The sequence below is a fragment of the Epinephelus fuscoguttatus genome, linkage group LG17, assembly GCF_011397635.1.
Source record: "Epinephelus fuscoguttatus linkage group LG17, E.fuscoguttatus.final_Chr_v1".
In the NCBI taxonomy this organism is placed as follows: domain Eukaryota; kingdom Metazoa; phylum Chordata; class Actinopteri; order Perciformes; family Serranidae; genus Epinephelus; species Epinephelus fuscoguttatus.
Window position 1 is genome coordinate 21170207 of NC_064768.1, and position 27039 is coordinate 21197245.

Genomic DNA, 27039 nt, shown 5'->3' on the forward strand with positions numbered 1-27039 from the left:
GTCAGTTACCAGAAATGGGCTTTTCTGTCTGTTGTAGCAGTTTCTCACTGACATATCAAACAGCTCCGGACAGACGGTAAAGGAGCAGCAGCAACAACACCAGTGCCTTTCTGATAAGTTCAGTGATTTTCAACTAGAAGCACTCGGAGCAGCTGCACAAAAAAACTAGAGCACTCTGAAAAAAGATGTTGGGCACTGTGCTTTTTGCCAAGCTTTTGTCTCCTTATTGGGAGCAACTGAAAAAGATGCTGATGCTCACATAAAAAAGCCCTTACTTGAGTTTCCATTTTTCTGCCCCTTTACTTCTACTTCCATCTCACAGGAAAATATGGTACTTTTTATTTGATACCTTTAATTAGTAGTTAAATTGCAGATTCTGATTTTTAATACAAAATATAATCAACTAATGAATTATGATGTATTATTGAGGATAAAGACAAGATCTGACTGCTACCTAGGAGTGTATGTAGTAACAAATAATCCCACATTAACAAGCTTCAACATTAAAGTGATGAACAAAATAGTAAGATTTTGCATGCAGGTCTTTTACTTGTAACAGAGTATTTATACTGTAGTATTATTACTTAAGTAAACGATCTCACTACTTTTGACAACTAAATCAAGGTTTTTAATATAACTTCTTTCTTTGCTCTGCCTGAAAGTGTCTGAGAGTGTTTTGTTTCTCTGTTATCAGTATTTCATGGGAGCTTATTTAATTGACGAATTCCTGCATCATCTAACATGCAGTGATAACACTGAGTGAAATTTACATGCACTGTTCAGATATCTGTGTAAAATCAGTGGAATTCAGAGTCTATTATGAGAGAAAATGACCAGTTCTTAACATACACTGGTAATAACTTCTTCAGAACATTTCTGTCAACAAAATCTCTTCTGAACATCTGCATCCTGTCGTCCCACACGTTGACTTAAATCCCTTTTAAACCATTTAAATAAAGTAGAGCGGTAGCAATCAAATCAGACCAGATACTTTGATGATATTGAAGATATTGAATACTTTTCTGAATTATTAATGATACCCACAGTCTTTCTGGAAACATCTTTCATGTATCTAAACTAGCAAAAGAGAGCACCAAACTAAAGTGCATGTGTATCCAGTTTTCTATGAGGTCAACTTTAGATTAAATGTAAATTGTAAATACCTGAATTTAATTTTCTTTATATGTTTACGTCCCTATAGTTTTCTAAATGATTTATACTGTATCTAATTTTGGAAGTTTTGGGGTATAAATGTGTATTTACTGTAATTCTAAAACAATCAGACTTTGTGTAATGTGATTATGATTAAGCTCAACCAAAACCAAACCAAACCAAAATGTATGTGGTGCTTGTAATCATATTCCAATTTCCAACAGCATAACTGGCTAAACTCCTAACTTTAGCACACTTGTGATGCACATATTTGTACATATTCCTTACTTCTATTTTTTTTTTTTTTTTTTACATGTTTATGTAATGAGATATATATTGTGGCAAAATTGTTACCTTTGTCAAATGCTGATGCTGTCCCTGGTTTTATATGAGAAGAGGAAAAGATCGCTAGCTGCTAACCTAATTTATACAATGTAAAATGCCATAGGCTTGTGCTAATAACGTTAGCATGTTATATTTGTTTGGAAAACGTGTTAAGTATAAGACAGTTGTTTTGTTAGCGAACCTTGTGAGTTGTAATGGGACAAAATTATGAACTGTTACCTTTGATAAGTGTTGCTGTTGTCCCTGGTTTTATATGAGAAGAGGAAAAGGTCACTAGCTGCTAGGCTAATTTATACAATGTAAATTCCATAGGTTTGTGCTAATAACGTTAGCATGTTGTATTTGTGGGGTGTTGAAATAAATATATGACATAAATACATGTGTATGGTTTGCTGTGAATCCCTTCTTCATTATTGATTGTTCTCACATGTTTTGAAATGTTAAATAAAAACAGGAGTCATTGTTAGTTTAATTCTGAACAGATTTAAAGGTGCGTTCCATACAGTGTTCATCCAGAGTCCTACATATGAAGGCTCGAGCATATTTACAGAACATAGAGATATATACAGTCTTTATATAGAAAACAAAACTACTAACAAAAATAATCATCTTTTTTATAGCAGCAAAAAAGAAGAAACTAAAAGAGAAATATGTATATTTACATCTTTTTTTTTTTTTCAAATAACAAGGCATATTATATATAGTACACTGCGCATACTTGCTTTCCCATTCTTTAAGTATACTTCTTGATTTAATCTCTGTGAGGATCAAAGTATATAGGCATCTCTCTCCTCCGTCATTTACACACAGTTTACCAGAGGCAGAGCCACACACAGACACACACGCACTAACATACACTGAGTCTGACCAGGTTGGACTAACTGCATGGCTGCCACGCCGCTGCCACTGACAGCTGCTGGCTGGAGACATGAAACAGCATCACCACGTCGCCACATTCATTCAATGATCAGGATGGTGGAGCCAACATGGCTGCCACTGAAAAAGTGCAAAGGCCAAACTCTTGTGTGTGGCTCTGCCTTAAATTTCAAAGAGATACAAAATAAAGAAGACATTTTCTAGTTGAGTTAAAACACCAGAACAGAGACAATAAAGACTCGTAAATAACCTCCGGTATTGCAGCCATCGATTCCAGAGTTAAGTGTAAACCAGGTGATTGCAAAGAACAGAGAACATGAACCCAAAACAAACACTGAGATGACGTTTTTTAACACACTCCTGCCTCTTGCTTTACATGTGAGCAGCAGAGACGACTGCTCTCACACACGCACACAAACAACCCAGTCCACTCCTGTAACATCTGTGGAAGCAAATAAGAGACCTAAGTATTTACATCTTAACAGCCACTGAATATTTTATTTTGAAATTTAAATGCCACTGAATTGATCATATTGAAATAATTTATTCTGAAAACCATGTACGGTATCTTAATTTGTTCCAAATTTTAATGTCCTTGATTTGCAACTCCAAAAGCTGGAACTGCATTTGTTTTTTCAGCGTTCACAAATATAGACAAAAAAATTCAAGTTGCATTATTTATTTATTTTTAAATCTTTAAGAAAAGATTCATGCTGCTTAAAATTGACTTGGCATATTAAAATCTAAAAGCCTGAATGTTTTGACTAATCAAATTTGACTGATGTTTTGTTATTATTAGCATTATTTTTAGATCTGAATTGGACTGATCCCATTTGAGCAACTTGAATCTATTTTTTTAAATAATTAAATTTTTTTTGGGGATCTTTGGGCTTTTGAAATTGCAACTCAAGAAATGTTATAATTTCAAAAAGGTAAAGTGAGGACAAATACATGGTTTTCAAAGTCAAATATTTCAATGACTTCAGCATTGTTTAAATGTCAATAGTATTACGTATTCAGTTGCTGTTAAAATTACAAAAATAAAAATATTTTTGTCTCTTATTTGCTTCCATAAATATCTCCCGTAACAGCAAATAGAACAGCTTTATTTATTCTTTTGGAAATTAATTGAAAAGTGTCCGTTATAGCCAAGAAAGCTCAAAAAAATAAATATCAACAGTATTTTTTTTTCTTTCTCTTGCAACACACCTGTTGTATTTTTGTTTTTTTTCTCACTATGTGCAAGTTCTGTGCAATGTAAAACACCCCCCCCCCCACCGGCTTACCGAACATCAAAACAAAAATGATTTCGGCTGAAATCACTTCACATTCATTGACTTTGTTTGTTTAAAAAACATTTAAGTCACAAGATGGAATCAAAGTTAAGAACTCAATCTCCCAGCAGGCCATGCTGCTGACTGAACATTCCAGAGTCTACGGTAAATAAAAGGCTTGACAAATGAGAATAAAGAAAACCCCCCCGAAAAATCAAAGACTTCAGAAACACTCAAGTTGCACTTCAAGTATTCGAGGCCTGGAGTTTCTCGACTACACTTTAAACAATGAGTGTCGCTCAGGACGGTGCGCATCTCGCCTTCTTTCCACACGCACCTCGTGTTGAAAGGAAACGAGATGTGTGCCGTCTGAAACTTAGCTCAAAAATGTGCAAAAATGTATTTAAAAAAAGAAAGAAAGAAAGAAAGAAAAAGTCACATGCTTGTTGAGTGTACTGACCCAGACTGAGCACAATGCTTCAGCTTAAAGAGTACATGTTGGTTTTTCTTTACACATTTATGTTCAAACAAAAAAGACACAAACACCCAGCCATGCATTAGAAAATACATCCCTGACCTATTAGGACAATAAAGAAAAGAGCTCGAGTGATTTGTACAGAGTCATACTTTGGTGTTCCACACATGCATATTGCTGTTGTCGCATGCAAACCTCCCAATCCCAAAGTTGTTTTTTTTTTTTTGCTTTTTTGTTTTAATCTTTATGTTTGTCATTAAACTGAAGTTGCGTGTCCATTATTCAATCCAGAATGTTTTATTGCCCTAGTGGTTTCAGAAGCCATTCAAAACTCTGGCATCTGTACCTCCTCGTCTTTCGTCATCGTCCCATCCCTGCTTTTTTTTTTTCGTCCCAGCACCACAGCCAGAGCAGGATCAACCCAGGAAGCTAAATACTCTCTACTCTACTCTGCTCTGAGTCTGACTGAATGTACCTGAAATTATGGAAGGAATCTATTCTGTTAAAAACAGGGTTAAACTCTGCACCGACACCCATCTAAGTGAAAAACAACCACATCATCAGTGAAACCTCTTCTAAAAACCAAAAATTAAAACAATCTTCTCTGCTAAATGCTCCGATACACACTAAAATTAAATGTTCTTTCACCAGTAAATTAATTCACTGCCATTTACATTTCAATTCCTTTCAGTTTGCATGTTTCAGCTGATTGAGGTGAAAGGAAAACCGACCCAAATCGCCACCACACACAACCCTGCAAACCTTAACGGAGCCCATTATTGCAACGAAAAATCTGATTTGTCCAAAAACAGAAGACACGATAAACTTTTAAATTTTTCATTTCATCTTTCTAACTACAAGTTTTTCTAAACATGTCCAGCATAATCAGCTATTAAAACATTCCAAGATTATTTTACCTTATCAGTCTATACTCAGCATCATTCTGTATTAGTAAAGGTTTAACTTATACAATTTGCATTTAAGTACTTCATCTGTGTTTAAATGTTAATAAGGTTGAAGTAAAGCTAAACTCAACAGTTTCACTTCCTCCTCCACCATCGTTGTTGCTGCTTCTTGCCTTGATTAACTTTTTTTTTTTTTTAGGTCATTTGATGAATTATTCTGAGTATTTTCTATCTTTTTCAGGAGATGTGGTTTAATTTTCCATGTTGGCTTTCTATAAAGTTGTGGTTTTCAAGACTTTAAGTTTGATTTTGACATCTGCAAGGACTCTGGGAAAAGTCTGCCTCCAGTTTTTTTTCTCACCCATGATCCACAGATTGGATTAAGTTAAGACATGCATTTCCAAATTTGTAAAAATCCAACGTTTGCTTGGGTTCAAGCATTTTAAAGACTACTATGACATTTCAGGAAATACGTACTAAATATTTGTATCTATTTTAAAGTGAATACATTTCTCCAGTCCTCCTTTTATCCCTCTATCCTCCTCTATTCTAAATATCCATTCAGCATACAACACTCAGATGTAATGAACATTGAAATTACAATATCACACTTATATTTGGCCTAGTATGGTGGAACCAAGACATCTAAACCAGGAGTGGAAATCCTCCATCGAGGCTAAAGCAACAAGCCTAAGCCTGTTATAAAGGTTAATAGTTTTCATCACTCTGTCTTTCTCACGTTATAAAACTCTTCTTTAAATATATCCATTAACCATTCTAATATTCTTGCGTCCCATTCCAGACTCTGATGATTACAAGTAGAGTTACTGGACCCACTGGACCAGAGGAGTGTCAGGAAGCTCCATCCGAATTCGACATCTTCTGATCATCCTCATTTCAAAACTTTTCTAACTTAATGCTATTTGACAATGGCTCAGCTAATGTGCAGTTAGTGACAAACATTGTGCTAACAGCATTTTCTAAAAAAATAAAATAATAAGTGAGAAAGTTGAGAGTGAAAGAGAACAACTCCTCCTCTCTCTTCTTCTCTGGTGTTTGGTTTGTCTCTGCTCCTCTAACATGCAGCATGTAGGTTAGTTTAGATTATTCCAAACAAACAGAAGCATCATTCTGGGCCCTCGATAAATCATGAAAATAATATTTGGGATTGTAATGCCCTGTATACTGCACATATTGCATCTGCGCTCTTTCTTGCCTGGAATTTCACTCAATACACATCTGTATTCTTGACCCTTAATGTACATACAACTTCTGAGCAGAGCCTATTGTCAACTTAAAAGCTAAATTAAAGACTTCAGCGTTCCTGCCATGTGGAGGAGGGTGAAAAAAATAAACATTTGCAATGAATCCAGGGACTCAAGATCAATCATTTCCCCCCAGTGACCAGGCTTCGGGCTCTTCAGAAATGCCACTTCCAAGAGTCTCTAGAGTCTTAAAGCTACTGTCGACGAGTGCTGTAAAAGTCCTGCAAATCCGAGTGTGTTGGGATTGTTTTGGTGAAAATGTCTCTCGACGATCTTGTCGGCGTCATTTTAGCAAAGATGCGATCAGGCTGATTCCACAGCGAGGAAGAACAATTTTCAGCATTTTTGAATGATTGCAGCTTCGAGGACTAATGTTCATCAACAACGTTCATTATTAATGTGTTCATTCGATTGTGTTGAAGAGGTGTGTGTGTGTGTGCGTGCATGTCCCCTGAAGTTTCCTGCCCAGGCAGCTGCTCAGTAGCACCTCCTAGAGGCCCTGAGAGACAGAGACAACCTCTCCTTAAAACCACGACTAATGGATTAGTCACTTCTGGACGACCCTGATGGATCAGTCAAATGTCCACGAGGGCGAAAAGTGGAAGGAATTTCTGTGATGGCTGAAACAGCTCTGGGACCAGAATGCTTATTTTGTAGTTGGTCTGGTATAACACTGGTCCCTCGTCCGATTGAGGTGTTTCCTTCAGTAAATCAAGACACAGCAAAGCAGAAAAAAACCCTGTCAATGCAAAAAACAGACATCAAGAGTGGACCGCCAATCGCCCTCCTCTTTCTTTGTCTGTAAACCCCAGCACCACGAGGACGGTGATATCCAAATGTCTTTCCATCTGCGTTCAAATTTGAATTTAGTTGTTGTCGACTTAAGCCAGCCGATCACAGAGCAGACTCATTCTCCGTGTGACAGGAAGTGGTGGTGGTGGTGGCCTTGCCCTTCTTGTTGAGTTTCAGGAAGCTGGGTTTTTCTGCCACCACGGTGACAGCCACTTCGTTGCTGTTGGAATTTTCCAGCTTTGTCAGGGATCGTTTCTCCGAAGCTCTGGCTGATTCCCCATCCCTGTCAAACATAATTAAGATCACATCTGTTAGGACTGTATTTTGGGCTAAAAGAAATCATGTGACAATCTGAGAAATGGGCTCACTCGCTTGCTTGCCAAAAGAAAGAGGCCAATTAAGCTGGTCTTAGACTACAGGAGTTTTGGGCCAATTTATCCCCAATAGCCCTACTGACAATTGGAGGAGAAATCTGGACCTTTGTCAGTACCAATGTTCGGCCCAGAATATCTAGTAGTGTGAGGCGTTCAATGTCTTAATTTAGGCATAAAAACTGGAAACAGTCAGAACAACTCCCCATTTCCAGTCTTGGTGCTAAGCTAAGCTAACTAGCGGCTTACCATGAAGACACAACAGTGGTAATAGTCTTTTCAGCTAACTCTTGGCAAGAAAGCTAATGAGTGTATTTCTTAAAATGTCAAACTGTTCTTTTAAGGGTTAATTTTCTTTGAAGTGGGGTTGTATGAGATACTAATTCATAGTCAGTGTATCACCTACAGTAGATGTCGGTCGGCACGGCCCTAGTTTGGAGAAGCAGGCTGGAGTAGACAGCTCTTTCTGATGGGATACTTTCTCTATGTTCTGTTCAAAGTTGCCAGACTCCTTTGAAGGAAACATTAATTTTACCTTGCAGAACACAGCAGCTGCTGGTCTATACCACTGCCTCGGTTGGTTAGTTTGTGTTATTGTGTGTCTTTGGTAAATCTGACCTAACCCTTAACACCAAAGTCACACAAATAAACCAACTGACTGAGGCAGCAGTAGAACCCCAAACCCCTTTCTTCTGTGAGGTAAAATTACTTGTGGTTATTGGCTTCAGTTCCCTGTTGGAAAGGGCAACATAAAGAGGTGAAAATATTGTAAATATACTTGTACACTTAAACTGATATTGATGTTTTTTGGTGGCTAAAATAGATTTTGCTGCTGCCCCTGTCAACAACAGTGCATTGCTTAGCTTCTGTAACAGTACTCCAGCCTGCCTCTCCAAAGCGTAGGCGTGTCAACCACCATCTACTGTAGGTAATACACTGACTATAAAGAAGTACCTCATATAACCCAGTGTCAAAAACTCTGAACTATCCCTTTAATGACAAGCCAGGTAATGAGAGGCCAGATGGTTTTCTCACCCGTTTGGAGTCGGGTAAATGACCAGGAAGAAGGCCGTAAAGAATCCGAGAAGGGAGCCCCCAGAGGCCACCATGGGAATGACACGGACACTGCCAACAGCCTCCACAACAGCACCCAGAGCCGAGGCCACCAAGATCTGACTGATGTACACCTGCAAAATCACAAGTGATTACAAAATAACACAGAGCTTTCAGCATACTATAGCATACATACATATATAAGAGTGTGCCACAAAGACTTCATGATGACAACACTCACCTGACAGGATAAGATAGCACAGTCGATACCAAAGCCTCTGCGGGAGTTACCAGGACTGTGCCTGATGTACTGCAGGAGGCAGAGACAGTTACAGTTAATGAAAGCTACATATTTCAAAAATAGATTTACAGGATGTTAGAAAAATACAGACTATCACCAGAGACATCAAAACAAACAAACACAGATGAAACCAAGCAGCCGAATATGTCTGTACCTCTTTCATTTCGTGATACTGTCCCAACAGAGCATACGGACAGTAGGAGATACTCATGGAAATGATGCCCATGCTGCTGATCATCACCATGGCAACATACACGTTAGGGAAGATTGCCATGACAGCAGTTCCTGCGGAGGGAAGAAGAGAAAAAAATTACTTAGTAGACACTCACAGTTATTTTGTTTTACTGTGTTGCTGTGCTGTGGTTCATACCGATGGAAAATGCAAGTGTCCCCATGATGTAGATGACTTTAATGCTCAGGTCAAAGTTGTCCAGGTACTTCTGAAGGATAGCTGGAAAACATTTTATATGGTGATTGATTAATACAGAGTTAACAGTCAGAGAGCTTCTTGAAAGTGTGTGAATGCATGTGCTTTCTATGACATGAACCAGAGGGCTTGTGTGTTACCTGAGCATGTGGCAGCAGTCATGGCATATATAACCAGCCCCCAACATCCCATCTGAACTCCTTTGTGATAATCCTCCAACAAAGTTGAGTTAATAGGAGCCTGAGAGAGAGAGAAAGACAGGTTTGGTTTTTAACTGAGCTGTGAGACAGAGTTCAGTTCAGCTTGAACCTGCTGTAGACAAGATGACGTGACACATGAGAATATTAGAAAAAAGGACAAAGAGAAAAAGACATGTTTTGTGGTGACTTTTTTTTTTTTAACAAATACTCAAACTACCAATTATTTAGGATGTTTCTGAGCAAACATTCAAACACATTTACACATGTTTAATGGCTATCAAATGTCTGATAAGATGATGTTGTAATGGAGCTATCATTTTCAGATTAGGGGTGACCCTCAGTGATTCAATCTCAGGAGCCCGACTCCAACGCCAATCTCACAGTCAAATCGTCGCAGTTGTTGAAAAATGTGGTTATGAAACACAGGATCATTCCATCTGGGCTATATGGGGGTGCTGAATGTCTGATTTTACTTAGAATTGCTTGGTTTCTCCCAAAAAAAAATCACAATGTAAAGCTCATTTTACGTATAAAATAAATCAGAGCAGTCACACAAAACTGTAACGCTTGCAGAATGCTAAATATTTTTGAATGAATGATTATCTGTCAAAAACAGCAGGGGAGGCAAGCACAAAAAGCTGTTTGCAGCTGCTTACAGCACTCTCTCTCTCTCTCTCTCTCTCTCTCTGTCTAAGAATAAGTCGAAAGTTGTTTACAACCTCAGAAAGCAAGCAGTAATAAAAACTTAGGAGTGTGTTCTGTCTGTCTCTCTATCGATCGCTTCTGCTCCCTGTCAGTACTGACGACAGTGCCGCTTTGGCACCTACACGCACGAACAAACACACCCATACGTACTCCCAACACACAACAAACAGTGCTAGATTAAATACGTCCTAATATAAACTAGATTCTTATGCCGAGTCAAGACGACAAATTGTTCAGTTCCGTGTTTCAGCTCTTTTGTGTGGTGTGGAAAAAATGGAAACTAATGTCATACATATTATCGTATATTAATCAACGAGCAAATAAAAGAACAAAAAACATGATTTGACTATCAGTCAATAGGTGACCAGTCCAGGACACCTCTGCTTTAGATATTACAGATTATGTGATGCGGCAGAGAACAAGTTTTCTGGTCAACTAATGATTCATCTCAATGTGTTTTGTATTGTTCTCAGTCTCTTTCTGAAATTTTACATCTCTAACTGTGGCTTGGACGTGCCGTCACACCATTAAAGTAACTGAACTTGAGAGTAATGCGGGCTTCTATATATACAGATATAGTGTAGGTCTGTGTGTGTGTGTTCCCCTACGGTAGGATCTCCATGGTAGATGACTTGTCCCATGAAGTCAGTGAAGAAGACAGCCTCAGCGATGATGGAGAACCAGGTGAGCAGGTGACAGACACACAGTCGCAGCAGCTCCTTGGGCATCTTCAGCATGGAGAGCCACAGCAGCCGCACGGTGGTCTCAACCTAAAGACAGATAACATCAGACAATAGCCACCAAAAAAAAATAATAATAATAATAATAATAAGAGACAAATAACATGTAGGCAAGAATAATGGGGCTCCACTGTTGCCATGGTTACAGGTGAGTAAATTCCTCCTCACCTCTCCCTCTTCGCTCTCTGTGTCTCCACTGGAGGAGTTGGTGTTTCCGCTGCGGTGTCTGTTCCTCTGTTTCTGCCTCCTCCTGTGTCTGGCCTCCACTTCATACAGGTCGTTCATGCTGCGAGACGGCTTGATGAGGAAAGCGGCATTGGCACGGCGGTAGCGGTAGCGGTGGCTTCCCACTCGACCGTAGTAGGAGAAGGTGCAGGACGGCTGGCGGTAGAAGATGTGGCGGTGACGTGACTGTCGCATGGGTGCTCCAGTACTGGCAGCTGGAATAAAAAAAAACATTATGGGTTAACATTAGGTGACTGTTTTTAATTAAGTTGTATTTATTTGTATTTTATTTGATATAGAGTTGCACAGAGTGAAATGTAACATGAAAACACTAACCTTTGACCATTCCAGCGCGATGTGCCTGTCCTTTAGAGCTCAGCCTGTTGGCGCCATCTCTATCAGGATTCGTCACACTGGCTAACAGCCGGCCGTTCAGTGTCTGCTGCTCATTGAGCTGGTTGTTCAGCAATGCCTCCTGACCGTCGTCATTTTCCATTTCCTGTAAGAAAGCCGAGAGGCGGGAGATCCTGGGGTTTGTAGCGTGCATCTGGTGGCTATTGCTGTGGAGCAGATCCCCGCTGCCCGCGCTGCTGCTGCGTCTGATGTTGCCAAACCGGGGTGGCGGAGTGCTGCGATGCTGGTTGAAGAAGTTACTGGTCAAAGGAGGTGAGCCGTGATAGGGCGAGAGGCGGTCAGCAAAGATGGAAGGCTCGATGTGGCACAGGAACAATGCATCGTGGTCCAGGTGGTCGAGAGTGGCGTCAGCCATGGCGAGAACACTGTCACTTTTACCTGGAGACGGATGAGGAGAGGGCTGATCAGTTAAGAGAAAATGATGATGAAAATGAAAACTGAAACCAGTGGCTATTGGCTTATGTTGCACATTATGTTGCCATAGCTTTTTCCATTGGAATTTGAATTACTGCAGAAAAGAAACTCTGTGGCAAACAAATTTTTTTATGATGCTTATGTGTTTTGATCAGCAAGATAATCTTCACAAGTTACCACCACTTTCATGGTTTTTGAAGCCAAAATGCAATGACCAGAAGTAAAAAGCTAACAGTAAGCTATAAATGAGCTACACTACAGTTTCATGACTTAACATCCCCACTATAATAAGGCTGTAAAGCCGTGTTTGATGTGATGACATTCTGTAGCCTCATTCAGCCACTTGCTAGCAACCACCTTTTTTAAGACTCATAAAAATATTTATTGACGTATTTCACGCTGTAGAACAAAAGTCTCTTCAGCTTGTGTAACCACATACTTTACTTGAGGCATCTAACCAAAAACTCATTGAAAAACCCATTGAACATGAGACAAGGTGACCGGGCGTGCTAAAACACTAACTCATTCCTGCAGCACCAACAACAACCTTCAATCAAACTACTTTATGAATATGTTTGCTAGATTAATTACACTGATCTTTCACTAGTGATATGAATCTATAATAAGTGAATCCAGTGCCCTTGTTTCTGCGCTAATTACTTTCCAGTCTCTTGTAAAACTTTATCTTTGGTCTATCTGTTGTTAATGACAGCTAATCTTTTTCCAATTTGCTATCACTATAATCTATTTTTTTGCCAAAATTGTTTTCACAGTTTCAACACTGCTTCCAGTAAAAAGTTATTGGAGGTGTGTTTTGTTTTACATAACTGTCCCAGTGTTTGGGAATAAACACCTCCAGACATGTCTCTGTAGGACACAAGATCAAAAGCCGCTGAGCTAGATCGTCGATAATACCACAAATATTGTCTCTTTTCAGGAAGGGACAGAGACGTAGATAACACATAAGATTGCTGTGTTTTTGTTTGATTAGAAAATCAGTTAATCAAAATGGCCTCAAACTATCTGCGGTAAGTGGCAGCTGATAAAATCTCTAAATAACAAGACAAGAAGCTTAATTGCTTCCTTTCAAGTTTCAGGAGCAAAGGACCACCAGATATTCCCACACCTCATTCTCTTTTACATTTTTTTGGGATTGGAAGAGAATAAATTAAAACACGCAATTCAGATTCTGCAAAAAGGCAAGAGTCTGTCAACTTACTTCTCACAAGCTCCATCTCTAGGAAGTCCATGTCAAGATCGCCGTGCTCTGACAGGTCATCCCCGTAGGGGTCACGCAAGTCGTAGCTGTCCAGTGTTTCATCCTCTCCGATCAACTCCAGCTTGGGAGCGACAAGTCCAGTCCTGCCATTGGCTGATGGCTGCGGGTTGGTGCGATCTGGACTCTCCTGGTGAGAGGACAGAAAGGATAGTCTTAGGTTTTGTTTTTTTAAAACTAAAATTGAATTTCACAGTGAGCACACACAAAGAGACACACTCGCTGTACCTGATCCAGCCTGTCATGTTGGGGCGAGTACTGCTGCTCCTCAATACTAAGGAGATGTAATACCACAGAGATAGTGAAGAGGACGGCAGCGAAGAAGAACAGAATCTGCTCCTGGGACTTGAAGGCTGCTCCGAGGAAGGTGTGCGTCCAGTCTAAACCTCCGAGGGCGTAGCCGACTGCACCACCAAGACCTGCACACATGGACAAAAGTTTAAACATACAGAAGAGGCGTTAGGAGAATGGGATTGTGTCTGATCTCATTTTCTCTCTCTGCAGTAATTTATGTCAAATTTCTGTCCATATAACTATTATTACTAAATATTTACTGGAAGCACCAGAAATAATATTATCATAATATCTTGTTAAAGTTATATGGGTGTCAGATGTCAGCGGTACCAGCTGAGGCGGCGTGAATGTTAAGTGCCATGTCTTGTTCCTCCGTGTCCGCCACGTCTAGCAGGTACGCCCTGATTGGTCCCTCTGTAGCGTCCGCACAAAAGTCCAACACCACCACCCCCAGCACGGTGAGAACTATACCTATTGGTTGTCTCCCCTGCTCGTCACCCAGCGACAAACCTAAAGGGGAAAGACATAAATGGAAAAAGAGTTTTAATGATAAATAGTGTTTGTTTTTTAATTCAATAAACACACCAATAAGTTTTTTTTTTTTTTTTATTAAAAGGTCATTTTTATTGCAACTTAAGTGTTTTTGGATGCTTTTATTCAGCTATTCTGCTAGAGTTTATGTACACAGTGTGTATTCAGCAGCTTGAAACATCCTAAAAATTTTAAATAGCAATTCAGCTAAATCGTAAGGCTCTGACACACCAACGCGTCATCCATTGTTGCACTGATGTGACCCCATTCAGAGCTGCGTATGTGATCAATAGCTGATTAGTGAGTCACAACAGCTGCGTAACAAAAACACAAAGATGTACAGAAATGGGTCACCGCACATTTCCCATACTGCTTTGCAAAATGTGAGTGATCTTGTGTGTCTCATTACATTTGGTGACCTGGTACTGCAATCAAGCTGCTCCATGTGTGTTTGTGTCTGAGAACCTGAGTGTGAACTTGTGTCAATGTAAGAAAACAACACAGAGTGACATGGGAAAGCTTTAATAGCCTGTGTGAAAATGTGTGTATGTATGTGTGTGTGTGTGTGTGAGAGAGAGAGAGAGAGAGAGAGAGAGAGAGAGAAAGAGAGGGCAGTGTGACGAAGCATGACTTTACAAAATGAAATCCATTAACGTCGGGGAAACAGCACAGTGTGTGTGTTATGTGTGTGTACTTATATATGTGTGTGTGTGTGGGACAATGGGGCTGCACAACTCACTAGCCTGGCAGACAGACAGGAAGTGAATTGTGATTGGTGGAAAGGGGGAAGCAAACAGGAAGCATTTCCCTGTGAACTGCCTGCTCCTGTGTTCCCATGTCAACACACACACACATACCCATACATACACACACACACACACACACACACACACACACACACACACACTCACTCATACACAGGTTACTACAGTTTTCCCATGTCATCCTGTGTTGTTCACACACATTTATATATTTACAACCATGGAAATGTGCACTTTCTCTCTTTTCTCACACACTGATACAGGTCACTGGTCTTTTCCCATGTCAGCCCTACTAGCAAGGTGCTCACACACACATACACACACACACACACACACACACGATGCCCTAAAATGACCTGTGTGCCAACCTCTGCGCAGAAGAATGGAGGTAGAACAGAATAGAATTCAATAGAGGAGAATAAAATCTGCTGACAGAAAACAGTTCACACAGCTCTCCTTCTTGTTATTTATAACTCCTTTGACAATTCATTTTACTTTGTTCTATTTAGAGACATTTAAAAAGGCCCAGTCCCAGGCTATTGTTGCACCGTACATGCTTCACCCATTTGGGCCACATCTGAATATGCAACATGTACGCTCTACAGTGTTTCCCCTCGGCTTGCGTCCAGCAGCGGTGACTTTTATTTCACGCCAGTGTGTTGGCTCACACTGAAGAGACAGAAGAGCTTTAGACACATGTGCATGTCCAATTACATTTAGTCAAATGCTTCCCATAGCCAATATGCTGCTGGAATAAATCCTGCATTTAACATCTATTGTTTCAATCAGCATAGTGAAAACTGCTTGTAAAAACAAATGGCTGCTAACAAGCAGAACACAGATACAAGTTGCCGACTTGTGTGTGTGTGTGTGTGTGTGTGTGTGTGTGTGTGTGTGTGTGTGTGTGTGTGTGTGTTTATGTTTGTTCACGAGTGTATAGACAGACGTAATTAATGACATTACACCCGGAACTACGCTAATGAAGTTGACCCAGAGTTCAATATCTGTGTGGCATGATTGACAGCTGATCAATTTGATTGATTGGATTGGTTGAATATGACCTTGGAATGACTTTTAGATGATGTAATAAGCTGAGGGTCAGACTGAGGATAACATCGGTCTCTGTCTGTAGACACGACTCTCAGTGGGGAGAGCTCTGGACAAGGGATGCTCCACTGATTCTAGGAATAAATAGGTCCTATTCTTTTTTTCTGTTTTCTGTGACAAAAGTGCATGCTGGGTAAAACAACAGTGCCTGCATTGTCATAGTTTGCAGTTAAATTCCTGCTGCAGCCGTGATAGTCTCAGGTGGTTTAGATAACAGCGTTCAGCCGATGGCACAAAGTAAACATCTGTATTTGTAGGCTAGATTACTGTGAATATCTCCCTCCTGTGTGTTCTTATTGTTTGATTTGTATGTATGAGTTCATTCCCATTCCCATTCAACAAATTAGTTTATTTAATTTGATGATATGAGTTTGTTTTTCTACTGGCATGTTCTGTTTCATTGTTTAATAAAGGCCCAGACACACTATGCTGATATCAGAGAACTACTGGCGATGAAGGCTGACTGTTGTCTTGGATGTGTCTCATCCAAGAAGTTGCACTTGAACACACTGTAAAGACTACAGCTAAAGGCCAACTAGCATGTATGTTCTGCGCCTGCATGAGAGAAAATGAGCCTCCATAGCAGCAGGCGTCTGTAGTCTGTATTCCTCATTCATAAAGGGAAACTGGAAGACCAACACGGATACAAGAAACTACTTAGCCAGCAGCACATTAACCACGCAACCTCATGTTGAAAGAACAAAGCGTATTTACCTTGCGCTAGCTAACAATAACACCTCTTCCTAACATACATCGAGCGAGCAAACTCTGGCGGATGGAGCGTGATAAGGTGTCCAGATAGACGATGAGCAACTATATTCATTTGGCTTGCTAAAAAACTGACACGCCGCTTGGCATGTTTGCGGATTTACAAAGCAGGTTATCTGACTCCTTCTTGACTTAAGTTCTTATTTGCTTTTCTATCTCCATCTCCACAAAAACTTGGGTGACAGACACTCACCAACGGCCCGACATAGATGGACAGCCAACCGTCGGCCCTGTGTGTGTCAGGGCCTTAAGAAAAAAGGTGAAAAAAAATTACCTGTTCATTTTTAGAGGTAATAATTTTAAATCTAAGTGACAAGCACATTATTGTGAAAAAAATTAACCATACATTTCCACACCGTACTTTCGATTTAAATATTTGATAATGCTTGCATCCCCTTTAAACCTGACAAAAACAATATTTAACTATCATTTAAATGAAATGATAGGAGAACTTATTTATCACACAGAAGTTTACTGAGACTTTTGTAAAATACTTATGTACTGCTAACAGTTAAAAGACTGTGGATTTGTCTGCAATTCAATCCTTAATACCAAGTCACTGCTATTACCGTGAAACACAAGATTCATAGTAGCTTTAGTTTATTTGACTAACAAGATTTTAGCAGCTGATCAAAGGGCCAGGGAGCAGAGATAAACTGCTGATCGATATGTCCTCTCCTCCTCCCTGACACACTTACTTCAACACTTTTAATATCCAATAACACACACTCACCTATCAGCGATCCATTCAGAAACAGCGCCACTCCTATCAGTGTCCCGATGCAGAGAGCCAGGATGAACGGTCTCCTCCTGCCCCATCGCAGAGTGCAGCGGTCGCTGGCCGAGCCGATCAGAGGGCTGAACATGAGGCCGAGGACGGGACTGAGGAACCATGTCAGGCTGTAGTACTGCTCTGGAAGACCTGCACACAAACAGACAGACAGAGAGACAGACAAATTTATAGACAGGTAGAGCGAAGTGTGAACTCTCGCAACAGAGATTTAAGATTAAGACAGATGCCAAATGATAATCACTGAACCACTGAAATTTGATGATGGAGTCTTTTTTTTTCATCCACCAGGGGGTGCAAGTGACAGCCTAATTGTAGTGGTGACAGACATCATTTTATAATTTGATTGGTTTGATTAAACGAATTCTTTTTTTATTGGAATCAGGCATTAAGATGAAAACAAGCACATGCATATGATTTATGCAAAACTGCAATCATGGGATTTTGTATAACTCTATTTCTTTCATTTTATTGGTTATCTAACAGGGACAATGCACAGCCCATTTACTGTATCAGCTGTAGGTAAAAGCACACTGGAATCGGCTGTGACAGACTTGCATTTAGCTGACTGGTTATGACACAGCATTGCTCGCTTTTATTAAAGTGATGTTAACAATATCCTGCTGTTGTGATGTTAGTTTTTATATTATTCATAATATGACAAAACAAAATAGCAACATGTTCAGTTGGTTGCTCCGTATGATAACAATGTAGCCGAAGTCACAGCTGAAGTAAACAGCAACATAAAGACTGTTGTGTTTGTGTTGTCACCTCAGTTACCTGAGAGGTGACTTGAGGCTAAATTTTTCAACACAGGTAAAAAAGAGAATGTCACGGCAACCGTGCGCAACGGGAGGTTTTTATCTTGTGTCTATTGGGCGTCTGTGCGAACATTAGCCCCGGATTATCACACAAAGGACTTTAACAGCAACACCTGCGTGCTAATGCAGAGAAAATGAACAGGAGTGTGGAGACTCAAGTTTCTTGGGCTTTTGTGAGTAACAGTCACCAGAAGAAAAATCCCCAACTGAAGTTTGTCTGTCAGGATTATGAGCCCATAAATGGATCAAACAAACGTCTTTCTGCTGCGTCTTTTCAAAAGTGTCAAAAGTTTCAAAAGCCATGTTGTTATTTCTGACTACTGTTCTTCAATAGACTCATTTAACTTATGAACTGGAAAGCAGGAGCTCATAAGATGTAACTGAAAGTATTGCTGGATAAAAGAACAAACAGAGCTAACCTTTTAAAGCCTTTGTTGAATATCTTAAATTATATTAATTTCCTAAAACAAGTGGATTGGAATTACCCTTGACCTTTATGTGCATGTGACTTTCTTTTATCATCTGTGTCTCAACTTTCCACCTTTCAGAAACTAGGTGAGGATTACAGACACGCATGTTGAATGACAGGACCCTAAATTAGTACAGACCTATAAAAACACACACCCACAGGATGCAACAACATAATGGAAACACATACGGAACACTGTTCAGTACATATGCTTTCAGTAGCTCTGAATAATATCAGACAACACCCTGCACACACAAACCTGTCACCAACAAAACCAGTTCATTAACTCCTCATAAAACCTCATGAAAGGGGCCGACAGGGCCGGAGACACACCATTTCAGCACTGCACACACACACACACACACACACACACACACACACACACACACACTTACATTAGACATCAGCTCGCACATGACCCGAGCTCATAATGACAGTAACTGATAACATAACGTTTCTTAAAAACAAAAACATGTACATACTTGCTACATATGATGGAAAATGAAACACTGTAAAATTGTTTTTGTTTTCTATTACCACCTCATGACATTTGCACACTGTATAACCCCAGATTAAAAGGTTATGAGGTTCACAAGTATTATAGGAAAGACTGTGATAAAAAGAAAACCCATATTTTTTTGCAGGAAAGAATAAAAAAAACTAATTTCTGAATTAGAATAAAAAAAAAGAAAATTAAAATTTCTCTCTTAGCACTGATTAAATCCCTATAATCTCATCTATGTTCATCAAAATTACATATTTAGATTTTCTCCATGAAAAATATCCTTCCTGCCTTAAAAAGGCTTGATGTAACTCTACACTTTTGCCTCATTTAGTATGCACAGAGCCATGAATATGCAAATTAATCCGTACCTCTATCTCCCCCTGCCCCTCAGCTGCTTGCCTGCAGCTTGAGCCTATCTTTGACTCTGCTCATCTCACAGACAAACCTCTGCTTGTTTTCTGTTTTGCAATCCATTTTACACTACACACTGGCACGTGGTAATATACAAGTTAATCAGGCATACTGTACATGTACGAACCGGAAACTGATTTCAAAGAAGGATGATGAAAGAGATACAAGAAGAGCTAATTATAAAGGGTCTCCTAAAGGTCAGCGTATCAGAAAATCAATGTGTTCCATGCATCGTTCTCAATAACGTTATGCTGGGTACACACTATTATGATATCAGCCCCCGGCTCGGATCGTGGACGACAAAGAGCATCGTACGCGATAATCCATCGTTTCATCTCATGTAGTGTGTCAACTGTATGGCGACAACACCCCAGCCTTTTTGATATTTCCTCTAGAGACGTGTGTTGCTAATGTTGGATAAAATTTGCTCCCAATCACCAGTCTGACAGGTTCAAGTGAAAGTGAAACCTAGCTTGCAAAAGAAAACGAATCGCAGCTACACTTGGCTTCTCCTCTGATACCCCACAAGTTGACGAGATTAGTTTCTTAGGTTTGTGATATAACAAACCCTAGAAGTCAGAATCCATGTTTTTGAGACGGTTATTGATTCACTGCATCAGCAGGTTTGCCTAATTTGAATCAAAAGAGTCATCTGCCAATCAGGGCCAAGTATTGTGTCACAGTTAGGTATTTCAAGTGGGTGAGTTAAAGCTCAACTAAGTACACAGCATGCATCACTTCACCTCTACAGCACATTGTTTGCTTTGTCTTCACTCATGCAAACTTTGCGAGTTTGTTTTACTTCCAAACTGTTTTGCCTGACTGAAATCTGACAGGCTCCACGTGCTCTTATTTCTCGAGGTTTAGGTGCCCTGAAGTGTTTTTTGTTCCTGACAATTGGAAAACCTCATCTACATGTAGCTGACAGCAGCATCCCAACTAAAAATACTTCCTAAAATTACATGATGAGGAGGAAAACCATATCGGTAGCACCTGCTGAAAACTGGAGGATGTCAAGTAAATTACATTTTTATACATGTTTACAACTAGTTTGACATAATCTGCAGAGTATAACTTTCATGACTTCCTTCAATTTTCACACCAGCAGCAACAAGTCTTTAACTTCTTCTAATTCTATCAGTGAAAAAACCACAAAGACTATCATAACCATCCTGCCAGCTGTAAAAATAGTTTAAAACCCACTCTCTGAAGTTAAACTCATCACCTGCAATTTGCAAGTTTGTTCTTGTCAATTGAATGCATAAAGAAAACATGCATGATCCATGCCAAAACAACAAAACAACAACAGACTACGCCCTTGGACACATTATTTCATGGAGCTGCTGAGAGAAGGAAGACGAGAATGAAGATGCAGCAGAGGCAGACGGTCTTTTAGCTGAGTGAAGTCAGCTGAATCTCAGATAATTAAATTAGGACTTTATCATTGTCTCACTGTCAAACTGTCGCTTAATGCGGCTCAATGAGAGCAGACAAATACATTAAATGCCATTTGGCCGCCACACTCACCTTCTCATATCGTGAGAGAGAGACACTAAAGATATCTGCTCAAGGTAATCTACTCTTGGTAATGTCTCTGCCTGCAGTTTGAAGGTATGCCAGCCCACGTTGGCTCAAATAATGATCAATAGCTCTGCTTAAAGTTTGGGAAATGCACCTTTGAACAACCTTAAGAGCTTTGTATACTTAAAACAAAGTCATCAAACCTTAAACCTTGTAAACCACTGTTGAAGGTGCATTTCTCTGCTACTGATCACACAAACAGGAATTATTCAAAAAACAGACTGACCTTTTTGCTCAGAAACAGCACAAGACATAAGGGTATTTATGTTGTTATATAACTCTGTGTAAGAAGCACAAAGTTGTGCAACTTCCAAAGAGTATCCTTTTAAGTGATTTCAAGCTATAATCCCCTCTTACTTTTATTTAATCTACAGTAATCCCAGAGGAAGAGAGACATTAGACACAGCTGCAGGATCAATATGAGGAAGATAAAACTGATGTTTCATTCCTCAATCAACAAAAGAGACGGAAATATGGGCGAACGCTGGAAAGTGAGAGCGGATCGATGGCAGCTAATTTAATTGAGACAACATTAGGCTCTTAAACACTTAGAATGCACATTCATATTTCAACCATCATCAGTAACTGAGTCATAGTATCTAATTATCAAGAGCCTTTGTGAAAATGTCCTCACACCCTGCACAAGTTTCAGTCAGAGGTGTGACTCAGTCCATCTGGATAGTTCACCTGCTGACTGAAGCAGGAAATCCAGTTCAAGAATCTGAGTGGTTCTTGGCTGTACGGGAGACCTAAAGCTTATTTGTTTGGTAAATCCAGGAAAACTTTGAATGACTCAACATAGCAAGTATCCGTGAGAGTGATGTTGCTGAAGCTTTTGTAAGCATTTGGGTTTTCTGGAAGTTTTTGGAAGGGTGTTGTTTGTCTGCTAAACATCACAGTCATGTGAAAACCTCCCTGCTGCAATCATGGTAATTTTTATGTTTTCATCACATGTTTCACGGTCTGTAGACCTCTCACAGTGTGTGACACAGAGCCAGAAAATTAACAAGATCGTTTCTTTTTATCAAATTATGTTACATCATTAAATGAAGCTGAGTATTTTCCCTTCATGTATAAAGGATGTTGACAGTCAAACTTAAGGGGCACTCAAGGACAAAATGATTTGGTGTGTCAGGCCTGAATGTAACTTAAGTGTGTTTACAAGGACCCAAATATCCATGTTTTAGTCAAGACCACCTAAACTAAGACCAAGTGATGGCCAAGACCAGAGTCTATCAAGATGAAGTGATGACCAAGAACAAAAAGAGCAGACCACAGTAAGTCCAACACTACATGACACACTGACAATGAAAATATTGAACATGCAAACCACGGGCACTCCTCAAACTGATCTGAAATATCCACAGTCACAATGAGTTCCAGGACATTCTCATTGTACATATGCACATATACGTGAGAACGTCTTGAAATGCTTTGTTTTCTGTGAGCAAATAGAGCTGAGTTTAACTCAACCATCATTATTCAACACTCCCTTTTTGGCAATGTACTGATATCCCTACAGTTGTGGTATTGACCAATCTTACAACAAAATCCTGAGTTCTCTTTGTCCGAGACTGAGACGAGACCTTCATAAAGTTGTCTTGAGACCAAGCCCGATCTTGACAACTACAACACTGCCCAATGTTCCACTAGCAACCAGAATAATGGCCCAGTAAGAATAAAAATGCTTCTGTAACCACCTCAATAAGAGGAGCCTGGCTCAATCGGAGGGAATTTTCATTCTGGTTTAGCTGGGGTGGTGCCCCGCATGGAGTTAACATGGCGGTAGCAAGACAAAATTGGTCTGAGGTTTATGGTCTACTCCTCTGGGGCCATACACCTCTGCCTTAAGGGGTATACTTTCATGAAGAACTGCTGTGTCATTCAAAAATTTTACCTCCGTTCTGAAGCAGTACACTCCATGAAGACGATCTTTGTTTTGGACTTTCCTCCATTTGCTCCTGGTCTTTGGCGTAGGAAGAGGCAATTTGTCAATGTCTTGTGTTGTATTTTCAGCAGATTATACGCTTCACAGAGAGCAGTACCACGTTGCACAAGTCAAAAAGTTATATTCTGATTAAATGCTTTGGGGCATGTTAACGCACATCTTAACAGATGACTTCATTCTGCCAAGTATCTGTCAAGTACTTTAAGTTAAATGTCTGGTTAAAAGTCTGCCAGGAGCACAGGTGTATGAAGTGTATTACGTGAGAATCATACATGCCAGGAAAACATGTTTTTTTTAAGATTTTTTTTTTTTTGCCTTCATTTGTTAGTCATCAAGTAGAGAAACGACAAGAAACACGGGGAGAGAGCGACAAACATCCCCTGCAGGAATTGAACACATGTACCTTACACCACTTGCATTGTGTCCCACTGGCTCCTGTCGCTGACTGTCGACCTCTGTGTTTCTCATGAGCGGGCCATAAACAAGGCTTGACCCCTGTCGCCGTGGTGACCAGGTCTTGGGAACCCTGTCACCACAGAGACTCCATCACCTTCGCTTCCTGGCTCCTAATATGGCCATGTCATTCACACAGGGCTTCCTGTTGTGGAGTTAGTTCAATCTAAGGAAAGCTTTGTTTCTCTCCGTTTGTCTCGCATTTATTTTTTGTCTCCCCCTTTCTGTCTCTCTCACTCATACACACACCCGGAAAAATAAGATACTAGTATGAACACACACACAGACAGACACATACACACAAAAGGCACAAATGTACACAAAACCTGTTAAACCAGCAGCATAGCCATAAAGCAGGAGACAAAGCAGCAGATAGGAATCTGTCTGTCTGTAGGTTTGTCAATATCAAAACAGGAAAACACTTTCTAGTACACAGTTCCACCCGACACACACAAACATACCCACACCCACACACAGTCACAAATGATACAGAAAAAAAACAAACTTAGTAAATAAAGACATGTCTCTGTTCCCACAAACACACACCAGAGACATACCGTACAGACTCGTAAGAGACACACACACACACACACACACACACACACACACACACACACACACACACACACACAGCTGAATTCCCACACACTCCTAGTACTGTAGGTACAAACAAACACACACACACACACACACACACACACACACACACACACAGGGAACAATACTGAGAGAATCAAGACACAGGAAGTATTTCAGAAAGTAAGAAAAAGAAACGAGTGGAGTGAGGAGACAAGGAGGGTGGAAACAGAGAGAGGATTGTGAGAAAGGATTAAGATGAAAGAAAATCAAGAAAGGGAGGACAGTGAGGAGAAGGTGAGAGAGGGAGGAAACATGGAGGACAGAGAGCCGGAGGGATGAAGAAACTGACTAAATAAGTTCATAAATAAGTTCATTCAAGTGGGTGAGCGGCCGTGAGTGTTAGTGATTGATCGTGGGAAAGAAAAATGTACAATCTGCTCCATCTATCATCAAAGTGCTCACATGCACACACAGACACACAGACACACACACACACACACACACACACACACACACACACACACACACACACACACACTAAATATGGAGCTCAATGTGTGACTGTTGGAGTACAGACTGCCCATTCATCACAACTGCTGCACAGCCTTCATGTGTGTTCCTCCACCTTGTGCCTGCAGTCAAACACTAAACAGACAGGGAAACTTTATGGTTCCAATTGTTTTCTAAACATTAAAGTTTAGATTAGATATAGTATGTTTTAACTGGGGAGAGAAATCACTCAGATATTGTGTTTTTAAAACAAAACAAGGTCTTTTAGAGGCACGCAACTCAGAATTTGATTTGAGCTTTTTTTTTTTTACCCTTAACACCATTACTTGAGCTTTTTCTATAGTCTACAATATTTGTATAAAACTTTGTTTTGCAGAATAATTCAAAAAATGCTGCCCACTGTTTCAAAGAGAAGTCTGAGATCAGTTGATAAGAGTCTTCCTACCTAAGCTGCAAAACTTCACACAGTCCTCTCCTTGTTTTCAGAAGTCCTGAACAAGGATTACTGTATGTTACTGTTTCTTGTTTTGCACTTTGCACTTCAGTTTGGTTTGAAATTATTTTCTGAAGCTAAATCAATCTTGGAGGGGAATTCTTTCAAAGTTTTGAAAGGGCCATTTGTATTCTGTTTTCCTAGAAAAGACTGTACTGTATAAAAAAAATATGTTTTTTTGAACTGTTACAAACATGCTGAAATGTCACTGGAATATTGAGGTGCGTGACTTAACCGGAGAATACTTAAATAAACTATTGTTAGTGCCAATTCTAATCATTGAGAGTGAAATTAAAAAGTTTTAAGAAAAATGTATTATGGCTTATTAGTGGGCAGTGATGTCCAATTATTAGGAATTAATGTCAGCTATCGCTTGTTTGTGCAGGACCAACAGACAAGATGTCAGGACCAGCTGAGATTTTTATCGGACTGATGGACAATCACAGTCATCAGGTTAGAGACACAATAATTTCTTAATTTGTTTTCTCAGTTTAAATGCTTAACTATGTAGGAGACTATAACCCATTTTACACTTCCTACTTAAGGCAGGAATGTTGCACCATCATTCTGACTCGCTGTTCTTCATAAAAAGTATAACTGCAGAATTGGGTAATGGAGTTGTTTCACCTTTACGCCGGCAGCAGAGGTAGTAAGAGCGCTGAATTGACATCTGTGTGAAAGGGACAGTTGGCAGGAAGGGACGGATTTGACGACTTTCTACATGTGTAGCCCACCAAAAGAAAATTTAAACAGTGGCTGATGGCAGTTAGCAGCTAACTAAAAGAAGAACAGCAGCCGAAAATGTCTGCAAAGTGGGAAAACAGTGAGGTCCAGAAGCTCCTTACCATCCGAGCAGTGGGAGAGATCAGCCGCCACTTAACATGGATAGTAAATGACATGTCATGGCAATGTTATTGTTTAGAAAGTGCCGCCCAGCACTTACTTTATAAGCCATGCTAGAGACCATCACACTTTTTCTAGATGCTGGCATGTTGTCTTAAATCACACCCTGGAGGGGTGTGTTGCAAAGGCTGCATAATGAAGGGTTTACAATCAGCCCTATCGCGTGATCTTTGTGTAAGAAGGGCTTATGATTAATGCATCCAGTGCACTCAGCGTTAGTATTTGTTTTATTAATAATAAAGACTGTAGGCTTTCAAGATTAAGGCTGGCATCATTTCACATTTTCTAACTGTGGAAAAATCCCATGAAAAGACAAAAACATATAATGACTGGATCCTACTAACAAGTGCTGTCGGTGTATCCGAAGCTTTATATAGCTCTTTCCTCTGAGCCATAGAGCTCCATTGTTGTCCCAAACACTATTAAAAACAAATCTATGCGTCACACCTTTGCACTGGGTGACATGCTGATTTATTACCATGAGCACTTTATTTTCAGTCAATCCCACATTATCCCGCTGCCATTCATTCTCACCTTTACGCTTAATGTGTATTAATCCACCACTGAAAATAGTTCCTTATAAATGCAGCGTTTATACTCCTGTTTGAGTATCTATTATCTATCTATCTATTATAGAGCATTACTTGATTTTTTTTCTTTAAAATGAAACTAAATATTTGTGATATCTTTGTTGTTGTCAATCAAAAATTATACACTATATATTGCCAGTGCTATGCTCGACTTATATTTTCTTGTTGACATTTTCTCCTCACAGCATAACTGCCTCATCCAACATGTTGACTTAAAAACATCTCAAACCGATGTCTATACTTTGGGTAATTTTAATTACAGAGTGAGTAAAAATTCAGTTTTAAAAGCTGTAATCATGTGGCATGAGGGATACA

General features: G+C 39.8%; 1 protein-coding gene across 1 annotated transcript in view; it reads right to left on the reverse strand.

The window, feature by feature from the left end:
* Positions 1–4332: 4332 nt before the first annotated feature.
* LOC125904513 (solute carrier family 45 member 4) overlaps positions 4333–27039 on the reverse strand; it is a 67868-nt gene continuing 45161 nt past the window's right edge. Inside the window, exons 4-16 of the mRNA XM_049601962.1 lie at positions 17405–17593; positions 13835–14014; positions 13439–13629; positions 13154–13340; positions 11443–11898; positions 11050–11321; positions 10750–10911; positions 9377–9476; positions 9180–9260; positions 8964–9094; positions 8750–8818; positions 8491–8642; positions 4333–7367 (exon numbers count right to left, since the gene is read on the reverse strand). Coding sequence (XP_049457919.1) covers positions 7187–7367; positions 8491–8642; positions 8750–8818; positions 8964–9094; positions 9180–9260; positions 9377–9476; positions 10750–10911; positions 11050–11321; positions 11443–11898; positions 13154–13340; positions 13439–13629; positions 13835–14014; positions 17405–17593 — 2351 coding nt within the window. The 3' untranslated portion in view covers positions 4333–7186. The remainder of the gene's footprint in view (positions 7368–8490; positions 8643–8749; positions 8819–8963; positions 9095–9179; positions 9261–9376; positions 9477–10749; positions 10912–11049; positions 11322–11442; positions 11899–13153; positions 13341–13438; positions 13630–13834; positions 14015–17404; positions 17594–27039) is intronic.